Source organism: Cariama cristata, unplaced genomic scaffold, assembly GCF_000690535.1.
Source record: "Cariama cristata isolate BGI_N322 unplaced genomic scaffold, ASM69053v1 scaffold13020, whole genome shotgun sequence".
Lineage (NCBI taxonomy): Eukaryota > Metazoa > Chordata > Aves > Cariamiformes > Cariamidae > Cariama > Cariama cristata.
In genome coordinates this window covers 18,595-33,398 of record NW_009593009.1, presented here as the reverse complement: position 1 = coordinate 33,398, position 14,804 = coordinate 18,595, and the positions used below count along the sequence as shown (strand labels likewise).

Genomic DNA, 14,804 nt, shown 5'->3' with positions numbered 1-14,804 from the left:
GGCTGTCGCTGCCCTGGGGACTGCTTCCTTTCTTCGGTGCTGTAGCTGTCGTTGGGCACTGCCCGTGTCAGCGACGCTCCAGCGGCCGGAGGAGCCGCCGGTCAGAAGTTGCGCCATTTCCGCCAGCTTCCGCAGGGGCTTCCGCAGCCGTGGGGACTTACACCTTTGCTGAGGCGTTTCTAACACCTTGGAAAGATGATTTCCAGCGTTGGCGCTATGGGCACTGTGTTGCTTCTGAGAGTCTTCCACCGACGGCCAAAATAAAAAGCTTGTGGCTATGGAGAGAGAAGTAAAATGCTCTGTGTGCAGAGCAGTGTTTGCCCCGTCTTGCTTGCTGTGGTTGGGGTTTGTTGCTTTGCAATACACCTTTATTATGTGTCTCATAAGTAGACATGTAGGGTTGAGCTGAACTGCATTAAGTGGACTAGAAAAGCAAACGGTAAAGTTTTTATTTTTAAGCTTGGAGTTCTTTGTTCAGCTTCAAATTACGTGAAACTATATGAAATCTTTAGAGGAATGTTTTTATAATCCTTTACTAGTCTGTATTTCCCCATTCTGAAAGTTAAGAATGGAAATAAGGGTGGACACAGTCTTCTGAATTGTATGGCTATGTGTACGCAGTGCTTGGCATTACCATCTTACTCTGTTTTTAAATTCTTATACAGCTAGAAAGCATTAGCACTGCTGTAAAGATCAAGAGTAAAACTTCCAAATGGTGAATACAGCAAACCTTCTGAAGGAGTGATGCATTTGACTTCGCATCTTAGGCTCCTGCTGCTGTAGGAAACTTTATGAAGCTTCTAGGCATAGACAAAAGGAATTGAACTAACCTGATTAGCAGTGATGAGTATGTGGATTCATCATCAGGAAAGTGAAGCAGTTTAAGCATTCCTTTTTAGCACTACATGATTATGAAGTATTAATTTTGTACATTTTCTTAATGTATACTGGAAGAATCTTGTTTTGTTTTCAGGTGTTTTGTTTTTCCTCCTGACTAGCAATACGATGGGGGGTGCTTTTTTCTTTTTTTAGTGCTTCATTCATGTCAGGCTACTTCTGTCTTCTGTCCTGATTATTGCCTTTGCTTTCTTTGCTGACAGGTGGCCTCTGGAGCAGGTCTTACCGGATTATTCCAAACATCTTGTGCTGAGTTTAGAAAGTCATCTTCTGGAGTGTAGAGTCTGATCCTTCTAAGTACTACAGAAGCTTCACTCTACCTCTTATTTTCTCAACCTCTCACGTGCTGTCTTATGTGCATACAAATTCCTTCTCGAGCACTGCAGGCTTCTTCTCTCCCATGTCCTCCTGTTGTTAAAATCTGATTTAAAATTTTACCCAGCCTCATGAATTTAGATGAATGCGAAGTATGCAGTGCCACCTTTTCACCACTTGAACTCTTTTCGCTACAGTGTGCTATGTATAGGTAGTATGACAACTGAAGTGGATAATGAAGTCTGGGTAGCCAGCTTTTTCTGCTTTACCGCAGAAAAATAGCATCTTAGCAAATATTTGTGGTAATACTAGAAGACTATTTAATTCATAGTTTAATTTCTATTAAAACCTAAGTATGAATTGCACAAGTCTTACCCTAATTTGCAATTTTTTGTGCCAGTGTTCCTCTCTATCCTTACCAGTCCTTGCTGATTTTCTGCCATGTTTGTAGGAGAAGGCAGTGAGATACTGTGACATAAAATCTTTGTTTCTTTCCACTCAAATTCTAGAATGCCAGGACTAAGCTGTAGATTCTACCAGCATAAATTTCCAGAGGTGGAAGATGTTGTCATGGTCAATGTTCGGTCCATTGCTGAAATGGGAGCCTACGTCAGCTTGCTGGAGTACAACAACATTGAAGGCATGATCCTTCTCAGTGAGCTGTCCAGAAGACGTATTCGTTCCATAAACAAACTCATTCGCATCGGGAGGAATGAATGTGTAGTGGTCATAAGAGTTGACAAAGAGAAAGGTATTTGGGGATGCTGTGGGCTATATCAAGATTGAATTCATAGAGAGAAATGCAGATAAACTAGATGGCTTAGGTATTCATTGGTTTTGCCAGGGGTTCTTTTTTTAAGGCACTTAAGCAAAACAGACCATCATCATGCCATCTGATACTTAGGATCATGCTTCTGTTCCTCTGTGTCCTTTGGGAATTGGGTTAATGAAGGTCAATCACATCAGTGAAGGTTTGCTTAAGTGGGTCCTCACCAGTTCAATGTTTGGTCAACAAACCATAGTGAAGAGGAATTTTCTTTTGATATCTATGTAGATTTTCTTAAGTCTTAACCGAAGAGAAGGATCATTTGGGGTAGCGATAAAAATCTAAATGGTGAACATTTAATGCTTACAGTTCATTCTGTTCATTAACAAGTCTTGAACCTTGGCTATAGAATAGATGACGCATATGCAATTATTTTACTACATGAATTTTGTAGGTTTACAAGTTGAGATTGTACAGGCAGCTTTGTCTTTTCCTGTCTTCTGAACGCTTGAATCTTTTATTCTAAAGGTTTTTTTAATATATTTTCTACTTAGAACATGTCAGATTTTTATAATACTGTTCCGTGCAATCTTTGAAATCTATATCCAGGTATAAAGAAATAAATACTGAGCACATGTCCTAGAAACCTGGCTGTTGGTATGAAGTTTCTCAAGTAATATACTCTTCTAGAATACTTCTGAAACTGCAGTTAACTCTGAATTAAGTAATGAATGACAGGATAAGAAAAAGCTGAGAAGAAAGACATACAAGAAGAAACTTATTTCAGATAGATCCCAGCATCTCTAATGAAAGAACACTTCCTCTTACAAATTCATTTCGTTCTCATATTAACACAGAAGCACATCTGGGATTCACACAGTGGTCTTTTATTGAATCCTCTGTGGAACCGATAGTTTGTGAGAAGTAGGTGCTGGCCTTTTCATATTTACTAAGGATGGTTCAAAAGAATTTTTTTCACAGACAGCTCTCCCGAAAGGGTATCCAAGGAGTTAGAGTCAGAATTTGAGGCCAGGCCTACTTAATAGGAAACTGTTCAGAGCTAAACTGATGGAGTGCCAACCTTGAATGAAATTCAGTTGAGCACTACAAAAATATGCATCAAACTTGCTTCTTTGTATGCTAGTATGATTTTTGCCAAAACTGCATACAGCAACATAAAAATGGATCACTGCTGAAATATTATGAAAATTTCTTCTAAGTGTGTAGAGCAAACATTGAGGCAGTAATTTTAAAGAACGCTATAAAAAAGATTTGCTATTGTAAGTATTTACAGTTGAAAGAATAATTTCCTAATTTGGACCATAATTTGATCAAATTCATTAAGGTTTGGGTTTTTTACTTTCTGTAGCAACATATAGGGATAGTATAGGCAAGGGGCAAATCCTGAGCCAGAGTGTTTGTTCTTTATGCATTTCTCTTGAAGCAGTTAGACTTAGTTTGCACAATGCCTGACGCTTTCAAAATGGTTTTCCCCTATAGGTTATATTGACTTGTCAAAAAGAAGAGTTTCTCCAGAGGAGGCAATCAAATGTGAAGACAAATTCACAAAATCAAAGACTGTAAGTTGCTTTGCTGTATTCTGCTTCTTTCCTGAGGAACCAAAAGGCACAGACAGAAGATAATATGAAAATAAAGTATTGTTCTCATGTATTAGGTATACTCTGATTCTCATTTACCCATGCAAATAGATGTAACCAGTTCATCTGTCCATGAGCCATGAGTGTTGTGGTAAGCTGCTGCTTAATTAATGTGTAGGTCAAGTAAGATATCAGTTGAAAATCTGTGATGTCAAGGGATATGTTTAAATGATCAGAAATCCAAAAGTATACACTGGTTTGGCACACTGTGGACAGCTTTTCTTGAAAAGACATGCAGGTATTTTAAGGCATTGACTCCCACCCTTACTCCTGTGTGGTCTTACGCTTCTGAGTAGAAGGCATACCATAAAATATTACTTTGGATTCTAAATTTTTGTCTGTTTTCAGTGTTTGTTTTGGTTTTAACACTCATTTTGTGTTCCAGGTTTACAGCATCCTTCGCCATGTTGCTGAAGTCTTGGAGTACACTAAGGATGAGCAGCTTGAGAGTCTGTTCCAGAGAACTGCCTGGGTATTTGATGACAAGTACAAAAGACCAGGATATGGTGCTTATGATGCATTCAAGCATGCAGTCTCGTAAGGACATCTTATCTACTTCTAGAGGCTTATTTCAAATTGCAGAGAATTTCCTGTAATAGATCCGTCATAATGTTCTTTTGGTTTGGGTACTTTTTTTTTTTATCTCTTCCCCCGCAGTCAGTATTTTTTTTTTTTTTTTCTCTTCCCCCGCAGTCAGAAAGTAGAATGTACTGGTCAAGTAAACCTAGTAAATTTTGACATCAGTCTTCCAGTTGTTTATTGTAGGTTTCTCTGTCTGACTACTTTCTTCAAGTTCCCAGTGCTCTTGAGAAAGAAGACTCACAGTTGACTTGTTTTAATCCGTCTTTTAGTCTGCCACTCTGTGTATGTCAGGCTTTTAAAAGCAGTAATTGAATTTGATGTGGAGAAATACTGAAGCATTGATGGATATGTTTTAAGTATAAAAGAAACACGTTATTACAAACACTGGAGAGATTTCTGTCGCTACAGATGAGCCTGTGACATTTGTAACAAAAGAAGCAGCACTGATCTTATTTTGTCTGTCAGAATTTGCCTGTTCTTAGTCCCAAGCAGATGTTATCAAAAATATCTAGCTCTGTGTCTGAAGATAATTCTACCACAGCTGTCACTCTTCCACCACACAGGAAGAGTTTTTCTTGTTTAAAAGCAACGACCTGTCTTATCGGTTACTTATCTACACTGCCAAACTTAAAGAATGGGAATGGGATCATGAATTTAGAAATGGAATTATGAACAGACAGAGAGGGAAATTGTGATGCTAAGGGAATGTACACTGAGATACATTACTCTTAATTTTTTTATGGAGTCTGATATTTTAATTTACTTTCAGGAATAACCTATTTGATTTCCCTCTAAAGATTCTGTCATGAAATTATTAATCCAAAAGTAGATTTCTCAGTAAACATTTACAATTTTACTCTTTTTATACCACATAAACCTGTGAGTGATGAACTTGAGTTGAACACTAGATGGCACTAATAAAATTTTAGAAATTGCGTTGACTTTAAGAAGCAGAGTACTTGGTAGCATTTTGATTAGCTTAAAACCACCTCAGTGTTTTGAGGGAAGGGATAACTTGTATCCTCATTTAGACTGAATGTTTACTGTTTCCTAGAATAATAATTATTTTCTAATGATAATAAATTCTCTGGTAAAGAGCAAATCTGGGCACATTGCTGCAGAAGGAATTCCAGATCATTCTGTAACTGATAAATACTTATTTAAACACCTGTATAATAGAAGAACGAAAAACTGTAGTTACACTGGCTGTTTAAGCTTCTGTTAAACTCAGAACAATTTCTGAACACACATGCCATTTGTTGCTCATCTGCTATTCAGGTTGGAGTACAAACTTCTGAAGCTGTGTGTTCTCAAAACATGTTTCCATCAGTAATGCCTTAGGATTTCTGACAAGGGACCACAACTTTTATTTGTTCCCATTGTGCTCCTACATATAAAACTATAGCAGTTGAGCAGGAAAATGTGGATATTGCTGCCTTCCTATGCTTGCTGAAGTGCTTGCGGAGGCTTAGGGTGCCCTCTAAGAATATGACTTGACATTCCTTTCTTAGTACTGAGGATTAGCATTTTGGGGTTACACACAGCATGATACCTGTGGCAAAATTTTAAAGCATATTTACCCTCTGATCAGTAAAAATTAAACATTGAGGACATCTCTGTTGAATGCCTACCGAATGCTCATGAAAGTAACTCAAAGATTTAACAGGGTAGATGGTAAATGAAGAAGCAGAATTTATATGTCCAATGAATCACTTCTGCCATACAGGTTCATATTTTGATGTGTAAAAGCTGTCATATTTTATACTCAGTATATAAAATCCTGAAAGATGATGTTTTATGAGCAGCAGAGACCAATCTCCAATATTGTCTCTGTCTTTTGGGCCATTTTAGTTCATGTTTGCCTGCTAGTAGTATTGTAGCTTATCTGGTATTGCTTTCCAGAGAACTGCAAGTCTTGTCTTTGAAGAGTAGGAACAGTTTTTGTGAGGAGCTTTTTGGTTATGTTCTCTGTTTCAGACATGTTTTGGGTAAAATTAATACAGCAATAGAAAATTGACACCACTTGTTCAAACAAGAACTACTTATTTATATTGGTAAACAGTAGAGGAGTTTGCCTCTCTGATCTCTGGATTTTAAACTATTAGTTTATGATTAAAAAACCTTTATCCTTTCTTTAGCCAAGAATGTATCTAGCAGGTAAGTATCTGTCTGCAATCCGGTTACTGTTAAACAGGAGTACAGAATAACATGGAACGAGTATATGTTCCTTTGTAGAACAAAAAAAATCTTGCATTTGAATGAAACTCTAAAATAATTCAAAAACCTCAGATTCATCACGGATTCTCTTTCATGCGATATGGGTTTATCTTCACATTGGAGGGAACATAAATACTGAGCAACTAGATACTTGTCTCATTCTGTCTATTATATACAAATGGAGCTGGACAGAAGTAATACCTTTGCTTTGGGGAAAAAAAAAAAATAATCATTCAGATCGTTCCTTCCAGGAACGGATCAGTGAAACTACTTATCTGCTTTGTTGTTAAATGCTTCCAATGGAAAATATTTTAAAAATAGATGTGTGTGTTTTCTTCCAGTGTTTCAGTGGACTCTTAAGAAATTTCCGTATTTTCTTTGCCTAGTAGATCTCTAGGATTATGCGTAAGAATATTGAAATAGTACCAGAAATTAATGTTGTGTCTTATTCCACTTCAGTATAACTTCTGTAACTTTGCTTTGCTTGGCTCAGAGACCCTGCGATCCTGGATAGCCTAGATCTAACAGAGGAAGAGAGGCGTGTATTGATTGACAACATTAACAGGCGTCTGACACCACAAGCAGTCAAAATCCGAGCTGGTGAGTTCTTTCCGGATGTTCATTGAACACATCTTGACACTTAATTCAAGTTAGTGTATGTTGTTGCAAACTATAAACTCAGTTAAAACTAGTGGTTTGTGATGCTAATACATGAATGGAACTGTTCAGAATTAAGACACCTTAATCAAGGACTGTTTGCAAAATGCCTATGTGGGTTCTATCCAGAAGCACAAGGTGGTTTGGCTTTTATTTTTTTCCCCTGAACTGCAGATTCCTTGGGACACAAAGTAGTTGTCCTGATATATAACGCAGTCTATCATATTGCACTGGCACAAATGAATTTAAATATTTTATCGTTATTACAGCATTCACAATATTCTTTTTCATTATTCAAAGTGTTAAATTCGTTGATTCCCTAACAGGATGATTGATCTCTGTCAGCATGGCTACAGCACATGTCTTAGCCACTTGTCCATGAATATGTGAAAATAGTAGTTCAAGCCTAGCACATCTTTAATGTATTCAGAAAGTGTATGAGCTAGTTTGTCTCTTATTAATTCAGTGCGGGCAGAAGCAGCACATGACTGTACTACCTAAGAAGGCATACTTTAAAACTGTAAATCTGGTTGTACAGCTAACTGAACAGCCTAAAAGCATGCTTGCCGTTAAACAGATACTCAGTGTAGCAGAGTTACATTTTTAACTAGATGGAGAAATTGCCACTGCTCTGCAAGGATATATTGAAGAGCATTAGCACTTCTTGATTACTGTGGAGAGAGGAAAAGATGAGCTGTATCCATATGGCAGTGAAGTCAAGAAGAGAGTGCAAAAAGTAATGAAAAATTCCTTTACCTATTACTTTAGATTACCATGAATTAACTTAGACTTCAAAAATGTAAGATCTGATTGCCATGAAGAATGAAATTGCTAACTTGAATAGCACTTCATTAGTTTTGAAAATAAAGTTACTTGATGAGCATGTTCTCTTACTTCATCCTGCCTATTTTGTTCTAATAGTCTAAGTTAGTTTTAATTTTGTCTTTAAAGCAAGCATAGAAACTTTCCATTGGCCTGTAGTCTCATCCTGAGGCTGACTGGGATGCTCTTCTGTAAATTTATGTCTGATAGTTGAGAATTAGCAGGTTGCTGTTAGTCACCTGGAAGTGAGACTGACTTCTCTGTGTAGCTTAATCTTGCACCATTGCTACACAGGTAAAGAAATCTTTGTCTTTAGACTAATCAAGGTATTACAGATATGACCAGCATTAGTCTATGCTTGAATTTCCAAACATCTACAAAAAAACTATAGCTATCATTTTAACTGTATGTTAATATAACTTCCCTTAAATAAAAATCCAGTGCTCCGCAAGTGGTGCCTCTATGCCTCTGTTGTAGTTGCTGACAGGATTCCATGAATTTGTAGTTGTGCTTTTTTTCAAGTTTCGTTTTTCCTGATAGATCTTTCATTTTTTCTGGTATTTATTGCTTTTATGTCTTCATCTCTCCATGTGAAATACATAATTATTCCTGTTGAATTTATTGGGTGAGAGGTGAGTGAATGTGGGTGTATAATTTCATATCTTGGTTTTTCAAAGCACAATGTAAAATGTTGTATGTCTAAAGAATTTATGAAGACTTTTACCTCAACTTACAAGTCAAGAAAGTGAAATACCTCCCTCAACTTTGGGAGCTACTGAAGCTCTCACTGTGGATAAACATTTGATGCTGAAAAGCTTTATTAAAGCTTAAGTTTAAAAGCTTTAAAGATTCTGCAGCTTTTGGTAACTTTAAAATTTTATTATTTGTATTCCTTTGTCCTAGATATTGAGGTGGCCTGTTATGGTTATGAAGGCATAGATGCAGTAAAAGAAGCTTTGAGAGCAGGCTTGAACTGTTCCACGGAGAACATGCCCATTAAAGTAGGTGTCAATCTGAACAGTGAAATCAAAAGCAAAGTTTTCTGATGCCCTCAGGTACCATGCAGTTGCAATTGTCACAATTGCGTAGCTGAGGCTGGGAAGCCATGTACTTGCTTTCTGATTCTTCTCTGGCAGGTCTGTAACACACGTCCTTTCAGCTGTGTGCTGACAGTTGTTCCTATGACTGTGCTGTGGCTTCCGAAGTTGAAGAAACTGTATTTATTCTGTTCAAGTTATTAAAGTCTAGTATTGGCACACTACATACCTACCATTCCTTTATGCAGCCTTAGGTAGAGAGCAACAAATTTTATTTTCAGGTATAAGGTTGTGTAAGAAAAGGAACGTTTGCTCCACATATGTTTGAGTGTTGGTAGAACAGCTACTGTACCCAGGCCTAGTTTTTCTTCCCCAACAATTTAAGGATATTGAGTGTATTACTGAAGAAGTGTTTTCAAAAAACTTGAAAGTACTTCCTTCTTTGAAAATGATTTCTTTTAATGGCTTCTTGTAGCAAAAAGAAAAGCTTTACTTATTCAGTCATCTTAAAAAAAAAAAAAAGTACTGATCATAACACTCTCTTAATGGTTTCAAAATGTATGTGATAGGCTGGTTTACCGATCTGCAAAGTTGATATTCTCTCCGCTTAACAATATTTATCTAAATAAACATACTATGTAGGAATAACTGATGTTGATAATGGAAATCAGACAGACTGTGCACTTTCTTGTCTGCTATTTCAGTCCAAGATGTTTATGCTTCTAGAAGGGTTTTTTCTAATGGGAAAATGTTTCTTCTGTGAATTGTACATTCAGAACAGTGTTGCTGACTTTGCTTTGGATATTTTTCTTTCTTTGTTTTTGTTACCGAGTTTGCTTTTTTTTCTCCCTTCCCCCCATCCCTACAATGTGATAGATTAATCTGATAGCCCCTCCTCGTTATGTGATGACTACTACAACACTGGAGAGGACTGAAGGACTGTCTGTTCTGAATCAAGCCATGGCTGTAATTAAAGAAAAAATTGAGGAGAAGAGAGGAGTCTTTAATGTGCAGATGGAGGTAAGAATACATTACATTCTAAAATGTAATTTTTTTGCAACATTTTTAAAGTAGAGCAAGATCAGTAGTGCTAGGAGAAATTTTAGCAAAAAGGTATCAAAAAACAAACAAACCTAAACTTCTGTGTTCCTTAAATAAACACATGGCCAAAAATGCTAATTTTCCTGGGTTTTATTGTGTGACTTCAGGATGTATTTTTTTCTCTTGCTCTTTGTGTAGAATCAGAGTCTATGAGTATATATGGTGTTTCTTTAAGACAGTTTACCATATGTTCTGGTTTGTTTGTTTTTTTTTTTTTTCAGCCTAAGGTGGTTACTGACACAGATGAGACTGAGCTTGCAAGGCAGTTGGAAAGATTGGAGAGGGAAAATGCTGAAGTGGATGGGGATGATGATGCTGAGGAAATGGAAGCCAAAACTGAAGACTAAATGTTCTGGGATATTTAGAAGAGAGACCATATGAAAAATTAGATACCCCATTGCAAACACTCTGGACTAAATGTTTCCAGTATTGAAAACTTCAAATACTTGAAGTGTTTTACTGTTTTAAAAAGACCAAAATGTAAAAGGTTCTTCTGAATAACATTTGATGCAGCAACTTAAACAAATTGAATCCTTTGAAAGGAAGGTGCCTAGTAAAATTCAAGACACAGATCTGCCCAGAAGGATGTTGCAGCCCCATGCTTAATATTTTCATACATAACAATTCCTAATTGGTGGTTACAGCTTAGTGCATCTGTTAATGGTCTTTCCTGGGAGCACTGATACCAAGCAAGCTGAACAGTTCTATACAGAATGTATGTGAGCAAATATTCAATAAATTTCTGGGCTATGTAACTCCCAAGATTATTTTTTTTTTCCCCCCTCTTTGTCACATGGCCTAGAGTGGTGTGAATATGAAACCTGGAAAGGTGTGATCAGTGGGTGACTCCCCTTTAACATTGAAAGGGCTTTCTTTTGTTTGCTTTAAATCAAGTCAAGAATGAGTGGAATAAAATGTTTTTCTTGTAAGTTTGTTGATGCAGACTTGTTTAAAAGAGCATTTCCTTTGTTTATCATCTGTGTTTAGGGACTGAGACCTTGAAAACTTTGAAAACAGCTTGTTAGCATTCAATAAACATAGCTGATAAATGAAAAATTACTTATACTTGCACTTTGCTCTTATAGGTGAATATAACAGGAGCTTCAGTGAGCTTACTAATACTTCAAAATAGGCAGTACTGTCTTGTGAGCTCTCTGCTGCATGACCTTCAATTCTACCTACCCTAAATCTGATTTACACTGGACTGAGCTATTCACTCTAGAAACAACCTGTTTTTCTTCTCTGAAGAAGAGAAACAAGATGTGCTTTCCATGTTGGAGTATAAAAATATTTTAAAATACCCTCTTTTCCTTGTCTGTGGGAAAAGGGGCAGGAGGAGTTATTTTTGTTGAAGTAACCTTTCCAAATTGCTAAATTTTTAAATGCATGTATATTTTTTTAATTTTTTATTTTCATGCCCTATATTGCCTATCTCCTTTTTTTTATATAGGAGAAAGGAAAAATGCATGAAAAACGAGGCTTTGAGCATTAACTAAGCATTCTTAATACTCCCACAGTACAAACAACATCATTGCTATGTGGTGTTGCCACAAGAGGCATTCACAAAGGGTGTACATACTGCAATCCACATGTACCCAACTCTAATAATAGTGCAAAGCCAAAAAAGTTAAAAAGCTTCCAGTCTTTGCAGAATGTTGGAAAACACCTGAATGTGTTATCACAAAATGAAGAAACAATTTATTTTTTTTTTGAGAAAATAACCATTAAACTGTTGTCTTTTCAGAAGCTGTGCATGACAGCCTTGTCATGGCTCGAAGTTGTGATAATGTCAGTTTCCTGTTTGAAGAGCTCTTCCAACTTTGCCCATTCACTGAAATAGTGATTTGACTTCCATTAAACACAGTATGTAGGTACTTGGACTAAACAACAAAGTGTTTAAAAACTTAAGTCACCATGTGCTCTGTACGCCAAAATAATGCTGTAAAGGAAAGCACTGAAAGATGAGCCAGGCATGCTCTTTCCTTGGAGTGCTACCAAGGGGTTAACAATTGGTATCATCTCTAAGAGCTGTTTTGGTGTGTTCATAGGCAAGCATTGTTTCTGTCAGTAACTTGGGCAAAAGTTTGCTAAACTTGTTCAGTAGCTATAGGAGATTTTCTAACTAAAGCTGTGTGCTGGTGTACACGATTCTCTGTCCATTTTGGGCGCCTGAAAAAAATTGCCGAGATGATGAGGATGGTAACAAAGCAGCTTAAGATAGATGCATTTCAATCAACTTGTTACCCTGGCAGATAAAATCAGGCTTTCCTGTTGCCTGAGCAAGTTTTAACCGAGAAGCTTAAATAAAAGATGCAAGACAGCTTTGTGGATGTTTCTCATGTGTTGCGGTAGCTGGAAGGAGGAGGTCCAAGATGGTCGCTTTCGAGACCTGTTAGCAAGGTCTGTGTGTAAGGGAGCGCTGAACCTGCGAAACCCACACTGGACCTCAGCTGTGCTGCATCGGTTGCCGTAGCCTGTGACTTAAGGATATTTAGAAGTTGCCGAGATGATACCTTTTATTCTCAGCCGGGCTGTTTTGTACGTGTGGAACTGCGTTTGCTTACCAAGTGCTTAAAATAAGCGTTGTGGGTTTGTGTGAACGTCTTTGTTGAGTCGCTGAAGTGAGGTAGTGTATTACTGCTGTTCATTAGCAACTGTGCTGTTTACTCAATCATAATTGCAAGACCAAAATCTCCACTTGAACTCATGTAAACTGAAGGGAAAGGTACAGGTATACCTGTGGACAGGGCTTGGCCTGATGTGTTAATTGTAAGGATCACAGCTCGACTTTCGTATCCCAAATTAATTTTGTAAAATTGGCAGCTTGGAACCAGTTTCACTTATAACATCTGAAAAGGACTCATTAATACAAAAAAAACCTCAAAACATTTGTACTGGCTTAGGTGAGGCACACAGCCCAGTATCCTGTTTCTGATGAGGGGAAATAGTGGCTGCTAAAGAAGGGGTGCCCTGCTTTCTTGGGGCTGTTGTGGTTTGTCTGGGTTTTAATACAGTGACAATTCCTTGCTGTTTTCTCTCTGATTCCAGCCTTTGGGTTTTTTTTAGACACAGTGGAGCTGGCATGTTGTTCTTCATAGTGGAATCTGTACTTTGGTGTTTAATTTCTGATAGGTTTTTTGTTCCAGAGTCTAGACAATTAAACAACTGTTTTCAAACACTGCCACCTTTCTACAGTTAATTTTTAAAATGCTGTTACATCAGAATACTTTCAAACACTTGAACGCTTGTTGTCTTTCACTTTTATCTAGAAATGTTTCATCATTCTTTATTTTGATGTGATTTATTTTCATCTTATTTCATCCCTAATCTGCTAAAGGAACTAAACATTAATGGTGTCCTACACCAATGGGCAGTCCTCGCATCTTAAGAAGCTGCTTTGAAAAAGCTGGGTGTATGTAATCCCCCGTGTGACACAATGGTACATGATGGGCATTGCAGAGCATGCGCTGGAGGTTGTCCTTTGGGCAGGTTCTCTTAATCAGCTGTCTGTCAGGTCAGCCAGCTGAAATAGCATAGTCTGCGCTCAGAGCCAGCTACTCCTGCCCTTCCCTTTAACCCTGAGTAGCATCCTGTGGTCCTGAAGCCTGCAGTGACTCTTCCTGGCCATCCCAATGCAAATTCTATAGCATATAAAGTATTTTGGGGTCACTTTGAATGGAAGAAAATGTCAAACACTCAACTGTGCTTTTTTTGTTAAAATGCTACACTAACGTGTGGAAAACACTCTAAAATGGATCTGAGGAAACAGGTAGTCTTCCCTTCAGCAAGTTTCAAGTCCCACAGAAGACTTGATACAGAGCTCCCTAGGTTTATATGGATCAAAGCGTGCCCTTGTCCACCAGGAGACTTCAATGCCAGAACTTGCCTCCCCAGCACGTGTGTGAATACCGCAGCCCAAATCTACTGACTCATTTTACACTCTATGACCCTGAAAGATCTGTATTTACTCAGCTTTAGGAAGCAATATAAGGGCAGTTTGTTAGCCTTGATTAACTACAGAATGAGACAGGGGGAAGGGGGGAGGTGTATGATAAATATCCAAAGTACTGAAGAAATACTTTGAAGTATTGAAGAAAGTGAAGGCTCTGGATTATAAAAAGTATTTGATACAAACCCTGATGTTTAATGACCAGCTACAGCAACATTTGCTTCACCATTCACCAGCAATTTGACAATAAAATTCTTTGTTGCTAATGGTAATTTTGGAAAGACCCCTGTGCAGGGTTGCGGGTGGTCTGCATGCTGGAGAAAAAGATCACTCAGATCTTCGTCAAGGACTGGTTATGGTGCAATTCTGAGATCACTGTCTGAGCGAGAGCCCCCTGCAAGCTTCTACCTGTCCTCACTAGCATGAAATTATCTCACCCACCTTGTTATAAATTGCCTGCAGTAACAAGCTGAACAATGTGAAGTCAAACCTCAAATACCAAACGGTGGAATGCTGTATTCCTGGAGCCGGTTATATAAAGGGTGCATGTCCAGGTAACATACGCAGCAGTAATGTCTCTTGTGTACTGAGCCTTAAGTTTTCTTCTTTTTTCTCAAGTTTAATTCTGATGTACAGAATGTTGTGAGCTGAAATTTATTTTCTTTTTCCTTCTGACTGCGTCAGGGTTTTTTTCCAAGATTCTGCTTCTGAGTACAACTTTTATTTGTATATGTATTTATGTATATACACAGAGACAGAGATTATTTTTAAACTAAAAGAAATATACTCATTCAATTCCTGCT

At 37.7% G+C, this 14,804-nt stretch overlaps 1 protein-coding gene across 1 annotated transcript; it reads left to right on the top strand.

The window, feature by feature from the left end:
• The first annotated feature begins 1,722 nt into the window (after positions 1-1,722).
• On the top strand, positions 1,723-10,811 carry EIF2S1 (eukaryotic translation initiation factor 2, subunit 1 alpha, 35kDa). Its single transcript, XM_009707551.1, has 7 exons — positions 1,723-1,963; positions 3,479-3,558; positions 4,022-4,173; positions 6,929-7,035; positions 8,818-8,915; positions 9,828-9,971; positions 10,274-10,811. The coding sequence occupies exons 1-7, from the start codon at positions 1,723-1,725 to the stop codon at positions 10,397-10,399; spliced, it is 948 nt and encodes a 315-aa protein (XP_009705853.1). The 3' UTR covers positions 10,400-10,811.
• Positions 10,812-14,804: the final 3,993 nt, after the last annotated feature.